This window comes from Capricornis sumatraensis, chromosome 16, assembly GCF_032405125.1.
Source record: "Capricornis sumatraensis isolate serow.1 chromosome 16, serow.2, whole genome shotgun sequence".
NCBI lineage: Eukaryota > Metazoa > Chordata > Mammalia > Artiodactyla > Bovidae > Capricornis > Capricornis sumatraensis.
This window is the reverse complement of record NC_091084.1, coordinates 58,757,501-58,769,038: the sequence shown is the minus strand read 5'-3', so window position 1 is coordinate 58,769,038 and position 11,538 is coordinate 58,757,501. Positions and strand designations below refer to the sequence as shown.

The following is an 11,538-nucleotide window of genomic DNA, read 5'->3' as shown; positions in this document are numbered from 1 at the left end:
ACTTGAGTATATAGGTGAAACTTAAATATTTATGCCAGATTAAGAGAAGCCTTTTCCCTTCTCTTTAAAATTCTTTTCCCATTTGCACAGCTCCCAAAGTCCTCACCATTTGGAGCAGCACAGTCATTTGAAACTTAACTGAATGCTGGAGGCAAGCTCTACTTTTCAGGTCGTCCAATTTAGGAGATCCAATTTCTGCAGAGGGAAGAAAACGAGTATGTGTGTGTGGGGTAGAAAACCAGATTCTACGTTTTCAGATCCTTCTACCTTCGATCCACAACCTGCCACGCAAATCAAACCAAGTCAGGGATTTCTGCCTAGAACTACCACCGCCACCACCACCTTGTCACTCACGCCCGATACACACGCCCTTCTGGTCCACTCTCGGCCAATGGCGGCTCCCCTCCTCGCATAGTAATAAGCTAGAGACCTCCCCCGGCCAATGGTGCTCCGAGAGAGGGGTTAGTTTTGCATGTACCTAGGTGATTTGCATAACCCAGCGGCTGGGGGCTTGGGAACCCGAGCGTGCAACCCTAGAAGGGAAAAAGGACGGGAGGAGATCGAGCCGCGGCTGCGAGAAGAGCGAGAAAGAGCCCGGGTGTTTGTGCGAGAGCCGGGCGGGGGCTGGGGCGAGGGGCCGGCATGGCTGAAGTCTGCGCTCCGCAACCTTGAAGAACGGCTGCGGCGGGAGGCCGGGGACCGAGAGGCGGGTGCGATGGCAGAGCGCGGCCCCCGCAGCTGCGCCCGGCCGGGCCGGCTGGCCTGAGCCGCGGGAGGACCTGGGGCTGCCTCTGCGCTTCCATGGAGCAGCGGGAAGGGCGAAACTCCGGAGCGCCGCGTTCCTTCGCTGCTGCCGCGGACTGTTGAAGGAGCCGAGCCCGCGTGACTGCCGAGAGAGGAGAGCCCCCGGCCCAACCCGCAGGCCTGCCGCCCGGGGCGGCGGGGGGCGTCGGAGGGCGGCGGAGGCGCGCCGAGCGAGCGGCGCCGCGGGAGAGGCCGGCGCGGGTGGCGGCCGCAGCAATGCCGGGCCCGCTGGGGTTGCTCTGCTTCCTCGCCCTGGGGCTGCGCTGCTCGGCCGAGCCCAGCGGCGCGGCGCCGCCTCTCTGCGCGGCGCCCTGTAGCTGCGACGGAGACCGTCGGGTGGACTGCTCCGGGAAGGGGCTGACGGCCGTGCCCGAGGGGCTCAGCGCTTTCACCCAATTGCTGTGAGTGCGGGCTGCGGGGGCGCCGGGGGGCGGAGCCAGTGGCAGATCTCATCCCACCCCCACCCCCCCACGCAATGTGCCGAGGAGGGTGGAGGGGGTGGGCCGCCGGCACCTCCTTGGCACTCACTCCAGTGCCACGGGCTTCCCAAGCTTTGCCAACCCGGGTCTGAGACCCGTGTAGCTCTCTTTCCCAGGCTTTAAGGGCACGATCACCAGCTCCCCCACACCTCCTAACTCTCAAGTGCATCTGGGGCCGAGGAGGAAAGAGGAATCTGGAAACGCTTGCCCTTGGCAACCTTTTCACGCGACTTTGTCTTCTCACCCGGGCCTCCTGCTCAGCTGGCAAGAGCTTTGCAGGCGTTAGGGGTGAGGGCGCCTCGAACTTGGCCCCAGTCTGAGACCGAGGCGGTTTTCGTGGGGAAGCATGTGGGGAGAAGAACACCTGTGCGGTAGTCAGGGCCAGTGGCCTTCCTGTTTGGCCCTGTCCGGGGAGAGCAACCTGGCACCTGGGTCCGCTTGCACTCCGGACTCATCAGCCAGCGCCTGGGGTTCTGGAGCGCGCGGGGAAGCCAGGCCAAAACAAGGGAGAAGGAGGGGAAATTGCAGGTTTCTCTGGATATATTAGTCTTCTTACCCAACAAGGCCTTTTAAAGAAGGAATGCTGACCTGAAGTACAGGATATTGGAGGAAAATGAAAGTGCCAGAGCATAAGCTCTCGAAAGGTAGCCGTTTTCTGTTGTTGCTTAACCAGGAGAACTTTTCTTTGGAGCTCCCCGAGGTTGGGGAAGTCGCTCAAATTGTTCTGACTTCCACAGACCCTCTCCGCAAATGGGGACAGTCTCAGCTTTTAGACATTCGCTTCAGAAAAGAAGAATCTGAAATAGGTGCTGGAGGTGGCATTGGCAGATGGCCCCCGTAGAGAAAGAATAGGATAATTGAGTGCCGGACTTGGGGTTAGGCTCCTGTTCTTCCTTGTTGTGCTGTGTGGCCAGATTAAACCAAGGGCAGTGAAAGAACTGTTTGAGAGAGAAAGGGGTTCTGAAGGGCCTTGGGTAAAGGGAATTTCCTTTTACCTTATACCTCCTGAGGGGGACCTCTTAGACCTAGACAGTTGGAAAGAAAGAGCAGACCCCCATGGAGAATCCTCTCTATTCAGGCCAGAGTGTGCTGCCTCCAGGTGGATGGTGGGAACTGTTCTGCTTGCTGTCTGCCAATGGGTGGTTTTTTTTTGAGTATCGTGGCCAGTTGCCTTGGAACCAGTGTCATTCTTTGGCCACCACCCACCCCCCCTTCTCTTTTTTTATCCCCCTCCTTTCAGGTTGAAGTTACATATTTGAAGTCATTTTCCTTCAATAAGGTGAAATTTAACTTTTCAGTGAAAAATATAAACTTTGCTGTGAGGAGCATTTTGCCTACAATATGTGGAAAAGTTGGGGCGGGAGTGGGGAACCAGAAGGGAAGAACACTAGGTAGAGGGGATGGGACTATTTTTTTCCCCCAAGACCTCTTTAAACTTTTAGGGAATTCATTGCAGAAGAGGTGCCTTTCCCTGACACTTCTTTCAAGCCCCAGAGAGAAAAGCAGTTGAAAAGACCTTGTTGAGCAGATTCCTTGAGTTTTAGTGACTAGTCTTGCCTGCTCTGTAAGGAAAAGGGCTGTTTTACATTATTACCTAAAAAGCACAAAGAAATATCACATTTTTATGAGAGTGCACTCCTTGCTATAGAGCATCAGACATCTTTCTTTAGAATTCAACAATGTTCTGTTTTTGACTTTGAGCCTTACACAAGTGACTGTGGATGGCTTGGGAAACATGAAGATAATTGGCACCAGTCCAGATCAGATTGCCTAAACTAGCATCATCGTAGCACTTTCTGAGCTGTGGTTAGAGGGCACTTGTGTTACATTTTCTTCTTCATGACCTGTAGAGTATTATACACCTGACAACTCCTTATTTCACCTGAATACTCTCCATTTCACCCTTAAAAGTATGTTATATGACCAGTGCATGTAAAGGGAGTCGCAAGGGCAATATATTTGCATTTTGGAAAATCAGTGACTTCAAAAGCCGCATTGGGGAGGGCTGGGTGCCCACACACAGTTGATCTTACAAGACATCTTGGAATCACCCAAGTACTTTTTGCAAGTACTTCTGATTTGCTGTCCCATCACACCTTTGGTGAGCCTAAGCTACACACCAAGGGACTAGATCAAGAGTCCCCAAACTTTGATTGACCGATTTTCTAATTTCTGGAGCATGGGCACCGAGGCCTATTTAGTTATCCGTAAAATGGTAATCACAAAAATAGAAATCAAAATGATGAGAAATTATCAAAATGATAATTTTAAATCAATTCTTGTATTTTTTTTGTCATTCCTCAGTGGTATCTTGCCTTCACCTCACTCAGGGGTGTACACATCCCACATTGGAAACTCTTGGTCAACAGAGCAGGGATTTTATTTTATTCAACGTGGAGGGCACAGAGCCCGGTACCCAGGAAGCACTTTAAAAATGTTGCAGTGAATAAATAAGGACTTCAGGGCACACCAAGGGGCAGAATTGGGGATTGGAATTCAGCCCTCATTCCCACATGGGATTGCCAAACTCTGCATTCTCAGCATTTAGCCTTTTGTCCAGATCTGAGAAGGCCCCAGAGTGAGGAGGCTACCTGCTTCTTCTCCTTTAGGCTCGTTTAAACTTGTTCACTCTAACAGTGTCTATTTCCTGCCGAAAGCTGCTTTATCCAAGTCTAGGGGCAAAATCAGATCTAATCCTCAGTATTGTTGATGAGATTCTTGTGTTCACAGCATCAGCTGCACCTGTAGTGATTATTTATATTTCGCAGCAGCAGTTCCCCATCCTGTGTCACAGTGCAATGGCTCGTCACACTTCACCCTGAGACCTTTGAAAGGAAGTGCTCTGACTAGTATTAAAGTTCCAGTGTGTATTTTTAATCAAAAAGATTCAAGGTTATTCCTCTATTAGATCTAATAAGGTCCGTCTTAATCACCTGTGTTCCAAGATTCTTGATGGGGAGATAAAGAGATGAAGTCACCGTGGAGGTGGGGACGGGATTGTGAATGTATGTTCTCTGGTTTGTGTGGCCAAACCACAAAATTTGAGACCTGTAGGGACACAAATTTCCACATCCTAGGTTATATCTGGTGCATAGTTTTAGGATTATAAAGGCTGTTTCTGTGGCTTTGTGGAGAGGGTACTAGGTTTGAGCCCTTGACCGTAGTAGTTCTTACCATACTACTCAGTAATTGGGTGGCCTTGGGCAAGTCATTCTTTTTTCTCGGGAGGCGAATGACAGTTTTTCATTTGAAAAATGAAGTCATTGGATTCACTATATCCTGTTTAGGCCGCTTGTAGCTTCCAGATAGATGTTCTATGATTTTATAATCCTTTCACAGTTTTGGGATGGCAAGGTGACTATAGCATTCTGCTGCTTTCGTGAAAAGATCCCAGAAGGATCTGAATATCCTTCTAGTTGAAGTTGCACAAGCCTATTTATTGCCACTCACTCTGAGGAAGAGTTCTTTGTGTTTAGAAGTGTGTGTTAGGAAATTTGCCATGGAGACTTGTTACAGAATGCCTGACTAGCTAAGGCGCTTTGCTGGGGTAGAATAGCCCCGCTTGTTTCCTGTTGGTATGGCTTCACACTTGGAAAATAAAATCACTCTGTTTCAGTAATTTGGATACTGTACAAAAAGTTACTCAACGTCCTCACTTCCATGTAATTAGTCATAATCTCTCCAGCCTTCACAGTGTGCGTACCCTGTACAGAGGCAGGTTAGCAAGTTTTCTATATAAAATTGATGGTTACCTGAGGGGCTTTGAAGGGTTTTAAAAAATAATCTGTTGTTTCTTCTTCTTTGGGAAGCATCATCTCAAATTCTTCCCTAAGGTGTACTTTTTTCATGATCCCAAGCACCTGTCTTTTAATAGTATTATTTGAAAATATTTTCTTACGTTTCCTCTAATGTTAGTTGTATTCCCAGGCAGGTCAGTAATCAGTGGCTAAATGTTTATGCCTTTTTTGATGGTCAAGTCTTGATATCTTGGTGTCTGAATTACTGTCTGTAAATTTCATTGTTAGCTTATTTTCTGTGGTCTGTCTCTCTAGCAAAGTATTTGTGTTATATACCAGGGAACTTTGCTCTAAACAAGGGCAATATATGAACATCTTTAAGTACAGGTCCTTCATTTCACAAACTAGTGAACTGCTGGATTTTCTTTCAATTCAAGAGGAAAGAGCATTCTGCTGGGAATACGGAGAGCTGGTTTCCAGATCTGCCAATAAATCACACAAGTGACCTTGAGTGGTGACATACTTAACCCTTCAGGGCCTTGGTTTCTTCACCTGAGAATAAGGAAGTAAACAACTCTTACTGCCAAGAGTTTTCTTTCTATTTGATTTGATTTTTTCCCAATACGTTTGTCTGATTCTCTCTCTTGTGTTAAGAGTAGTGTAGGTGTCTCAGTCCTGAAATCTCTCCGCCACCCAGAACACTTCTCCAATTGTCCAACTCTACTGGAACGTATCCATTGACTGGGAAACGCACTGCCTCACAAGGCAACAATGTGCTGGGTGTGGTCTGAGTTGTACCCAGGATTTAAACCACCGACTCTCCTTCTGGGGCTCCTGAAGGCTTGTGGTAACCACTAATATTTTATGATTCTCAGTCCAGCTCAATGCTAATGACAGTTATGGTATCGCAAGCATTTAATGTCCAGGCACTTGGCTCTTACCATTAGAGTCGTAAGGTAACATTTGACAACTTAATCTCTTAGGGAAGATCAAAGTTCTGTGCTAGGAGGTGGATCCAGGCAAGTTTGGGCGTTTTCTTGGCCTCTGTCAGGTTACCTCTCAAATTCTTATTTTAGCCATCTTTACAGTAAGGAGGCACTGACAGAGAGCCTGCGAGTTTGTGTTTTGGTCTTTGGCCTCCTTGATTGTGCTTATTTACCCTTTTATTCCCATTTTTCTTATCAAGAAATAATGGATATTGGTGACTGATGGCTCTCACTGCTTTCAGTCTCTCTGAGTCTGTGTAGATTGTCTAGCAAGTTGTAAGGCTCTTTTAGGGACTCTCTGACATTTTTCTAAGACTGTTTCTCACTTTTTCTCTTAAAAAAAAAAAGATATATTTCCATAAAAGCTCAGTATTTATCAGTATACCTGGGTTAAAAGTTAAACCCTCCCCAATGTGCCCTGAACTCTGCAAAAGGTAACTAATGTAACTTGATGAGACAGCTTTTCTTTTCATTTTTTTTAAACTAGAGATCAAGGTTTTGACTTTAGAAATGTATTATCTAGCTTGCTGTTTAATTGCCTCCTGCAGCCTTCAAGGTTTCGGCAATGGCAAAAGCTTATTTTCCTATATAGACAAGGGTATGGCTAATTTTTGCCCCTGTTCCCCCCAGTTTTGTTCCGTGAAGTGTAGTTTTTCGAAAGATTCATTGAGGATAATAAAATACTTTAGCTTTAAAGTCTGTCAGTGAAGAAAAAACAGTTAAGGCATTTAACAAGTCAGTACTCTTACACAATAACTAATTTGTTTGCCTTCCCAGATATTTCTTTTGTGTTTCAACACTTGATGGGCAGACAGCAGGCCAGGTATCCGTTCTATTGTCTGAAACTGAATGAATTCAAAACTGAGTTTAGAAATGATTTTCTAGTTCATATACATTTAGTAACATGTCAACTTTCTAAAGACTTGAGCCAGTTACTACTCAAATACCCTCTTTAAAAGGCAAGATGTGGTTATTTTGTAGTGTACTCTGAAATCACCCACCCATAGACAAATATTTGTTATTAAACTTTGTATATGGCTGGGACTGTTTTTAGCAAATGTATAGAAATATTGTGTGTCCTGTACAGGCAGTTAAAACTCTGGGTGGTTGTTTTTAGTCTCTAAAGTATGGTTTGATACCGTTACATATTTTACTAGTTAAAAGAGCATGCTAGCCTAGTCCCTCCATCCCTGCAGTAAGGTTTGTCTTTCGGCATCTCTTATTTTAAATGCAAATGATTGGGGCTCAGGAATGCCCATCTAAGAGTATAAGTTTCAAAAACGAACATTAAAAATATATATTTTGATAGCACTCTTAGCTTTACTGTACTGAAAGATCTTGTGAGAAAAACATTGAATCACCCCTCTTGGCAGCATGTTGGCCCATTAAGAATATAAGAATATCCTTGTAAGGAAATGTAAACCATAGATATTTTGGGAGCCAGCTAGACCAAGACGGTATACGTTTAGATCCCAGTCTGGTCTGCTGTCTGTGCTAGTGAGAAAACATGTAGTGGGAAAGCATATTTAATCTATTATGGAATATTTAATGATACTTTATCCTTTATATTTCATTTGTATTTAAGTATTCTGAATCAGGATAAGTAAAAAGTTAAGTAATCTCCTTGAGTTAGCTAACCCCCCCCCTTTATTTTTACCCTAGGAGAATATAGCTTTTTTTAAACAAAGTTTTAAATATAAAATTGACCCTTAAAACAATAGAAATGCTCACTGACAGCAGAATATTTTTATTCTTTGAATCAGATTTCAGAGCCTGGGATCCAGAAAAATCATAAGTTGGATTCTCCCTGTTCCTGTATATCTTTAAAGTTTTCTGTGGGGAAATTTTCCTTCCCAGGTGGGGCAACTTAACTTTGGCAAGGAGATGGCGCGTTTCCCTTGGTGCTGGGGGAAGCATGACTGAGGAATGGGCCCAGGATTGCTGGGGACCCCATCTATCCTTTCCCTCCAGGGTCTGAGCACCCACACGGAGCTCTCAGTATAAGCCACAGAGTCACCCAGTACAAGTGGAGACATCTGACTGCCCTGAAGAGCTTGACTGGAGCTGTTTTCCTAGTGAGATAGACAGTTGGCCATTAGAAGTTTCACTCTTATTCACACTTCTTGTTTGGAAGTGCAAGGTAGGAGGTGTGCTTCCAAGTTGGCAGTCTTCTCTCTGAAACAGTGGGGATGGGGCTCTGATGGTGATTAACTTCTGGCTTTACCTATTTACCTACCAGGTAAGCTTCATGCTAAAAGGCCCTCAGAGAAAGTATATAAATGATATGGATACTGTGAGAAGGGCTTGGCAGATTAGATTTTTCTTGGGAGAGAGGAGACCTCCTCTTTGGTCTCTCCTTATCTCATATCAAGCATGTACAGAATTCTACAATTTGATCAGAGTTAAGAAAGGAATATTCAATGCATTTTAACATTTAGTATTATGTTTTAAAGCTTGATTTCCCTGGTGGCTCAGATGGTAAAGAATCTGCCTGCAAGGCAGGAGACCAAGGTTTGAACTCTGGGTTGGGAAGATCCCCCGGAGAAGGAAATGGCAACCCACTCCAGTATTCTTGCCCGGAGAATCCCATGGACAGAGGAGCCTGGTGAGCTACAGCCCATGGAGTCTCCAAGAGTCGATCATGACTGAGTGACTAGCGCTTTCACTTATTATAAAAACATTACATGTGGATTTACTAACGGGTACTTAGCAGTTTATTATAATCCCACTTCTCATCTGTTCGGTGTCACTGCTAGTTCATCTCGTTTGCTTAGTGGGGTGTGCTTTAAAATCTTAATGTTTTCTTATCTTTGTAACAAAGAAAAACTTTGCAGGTTGGTCTTCTGCCCTCCCTAAGATCATTTTGAATCCGTGGTCTCACAATCCAGCTTTTTATGTCACTGTCTATGCTTCAGTGTTCTTTTTATGCACCTGTTTTTATGAACAAGACTTCAGAAATGGTTTTATTTTTGAGAGTGTGGTTTCCAGGAATCAAGACCTCTGAGATCCTCAATCTGCACACTTGGGGAGATCGCTTTTTTTTTTTTTTAAGAATTAAAAAAAATTAATTTTTTTATTTTTGGCTGCACTGAATCTTAGTTGCTGTGTGGGCTGTCTCCATTTGCAGCAAGTGGGGGCAGCTCCTGGCTTCTCTTGTTGCAGGAGCACAGGCTCTAGGCATGCATGCTCAGTAGTTGTAGCATACAGGCTTAGCTGCTCTGCAGCATGTGGGATCTTCCTGGACTAGGGATCAATGTCCCCTGCATTGGCAGGCAGATTCTGTACTGCTGGAAGCTTCCCTGATATCCACCAGGGAAGTCCTGGGGATATTACTTAATCCCTTGGGGCATCGGCTTTTCCATCTGCAAAAGGAGTTCACTTGACTTCAAGGGTCATACGTAAGAAATTTCAGCATGACCTGTTTGAGTGACCACAAGAGAGTCCCTTGGACTGCAAGGAGATCAAACCAGTCCATCCTAAAGGAAATAAGTCCTGAATATTCATTGGAAGTAGTGATGCTGAAGCTGAAACTCCAATATTTTGGCCACCTGATGTGAAGAACTAACTCATTTGAAAAGACCCTGATGGTGGGAAAGATTGAAGGCAGGAGGAGAAGGGGATGACAGAGGATGAGATGGTTGGATGACATCACCAACTCGATGGACATGATTTTGAGTGAACTCCGGGAGTTGGTGATAGACAGGGAGGCCTGGTGTGCTGCAGTCCACGGGGTTCCAAAGAGTCAGACACGACTGAGCAACTGAACTGAACTGAAGGACCCATTACATGATGTTGTCATTTCTTTGGGGAGTGACTAAGCAATTGTCTATGTGTGCTATCCCTTTAAGTCATTTAGATTTAGAATTCTAAACTCTGTTTCTCTGGTTCTTTGAATGTGTATCCGTTTCATAGCCTGCTGGAAACTTCACAGTGAGCCTCATATTAATGGGAAAATGTCTTCTTGGCTGGCAGACTTTTCATTCAGAAAACTGTGAAGATCCTGGTGGAGAAAGGACAGCGCGTATGTTTTTATCAAGATCCATGGTTGGGGGGTTACAGTTTCTCTAGAGGAGAGAGCTCAGGGAAAATCATGCTTTCTTGCCTTAGTCTCTGGCTGGCCATTGCTTCCCTGAGATGGCTGATCAAGTCAGAGGATGCTCTCCTAATAGGGGGACACTTTGTTTCTCCTCCTAGCAAATGGGCAGGTAACTTGAGACAGTGTCAGTGTAATCTTTATTTTTTTAATTTAATTAGTTATTTTTTGGCTGTGCAGAGTCTTCAGTTGCTGCAGGAGGGTTTTCTCTAGTGGGGGCTGCTCTTCGTTGTGGCGCGTGGGTTTCTCATTGCAGTGGCTTCTTGTGTTGCAGAGCACGGAGTCAGTAGTTGTGGTGCACTGTGGGCTTAGTTGCTCCACAGCGTGTGGAATCTTCCCAGACCAGGGATACAACCCGTGTCCCCTGTGCTGGTAGGTGGATTCTTAACCATTTGACCACCAGGGGAGAAGATGTAATCTCTAGACACTCATTTTCTACTTCCAGACTTTTGAACACTAAGGATTTTCATGCAGTAATGCTTAACTTTTTAAGCAACCTCATGCCAGTGAGTGCCCAGCAGTTTCTCATCACTTTCCATATTGGGGACCAATAAGATTTGTTCAGGTTTGACAGTTTACTTGGATTCTTGTCTCTTCATATCACTTTGTAACAATATGCAGATTATAAGATTACTTTCTGTATTAAGTACTTTGATATTTTACTTGTTATTGGATACCTGTGTTTTTTTTTTTTTTTTTTTTAATGTTTGAGACCAATGCTTGTGTTCCATGGATAAGGAAAAGCTTATTATCCTTGGAGTAATTTTAGAACTAAAATCCCTTTCACACATTGCTCAAAAGTTATATGACATTCTTGGTAAGCACACTTAAATCTTTCTCAGAAACCTTAAAAACTTTTCTGGGTTTCAGTTTAGCTCTGATTTGAAAGTGAATTGTAAAGCCAGAGCAGCAGCTAACACATGCAAAAGTGCTAACAACCTATTTAGATTGGCTGAGTGTTTCAAATACAGTTGTGCATTTTCTACCCCAGTCTCTTTCTCTCTAAAAAAAAAAAAAAAAATGTTTGAGATGTTTTTCCCATTACCATCTTGACATCTGCCTGGTTACACATGAATAGCTTGACCCAGTCCCTCAGCAGGGAGACTACCATGGCCTTGCTTTCAATAGCCATGTCACTGACAAAGAAAACATATGGAATATTTCATCCCTGCCCTTTGCAAACAGTCTGGGGCTGTGAGGGCATGCAGCAGAAGGCTTCATCCTTCATGGTAAGTTGGCAAGTTTGTGTGCTAACCACAGGCTCTGCTGTTAGCAATCAGACTGTGTTTTCCAAAGCCCCATTACATTCTGTGGAAAGGCAATCTCGTGTTTTGGATAAATCAGTGTCTAATATTAGTTTGAATTAAGTTTATATGACTAGCTTCCATAGTGGGGTTTTCTACTAGATCAGTTATTTCACCAAAGGGAATTTGTGTGTG

At 44.7% G+C, this 11,538-nt stretch overlaps 1 protein-coding gene across 2 annotated transcripts in view; it reads left to right on the top strand.

Moving 5' to 3' along the window:
* Window positions 1–1,020: 1,020 nt before the first annotated feature.
* LGR4 (leucine rich repeat containing G protein-coupled receptor 4) overlaps window positions 1,021–11,538 on the top strand; it is a 104,552-nt gene continuing 94,034 nt past the window's right edge. For both annotated transcript variants that reach the window (XM_068988297.1, XM_068988296.1), the window contains exon 1: window positions 1,021–1,205. In XM_068988297.1, the coding sequence (XP_068844398.1) occupies window positions 1,021–1,205 (185 nt within the window). The remainder of the gene's footprint in view (window positions 1,206–11,538) is intronic.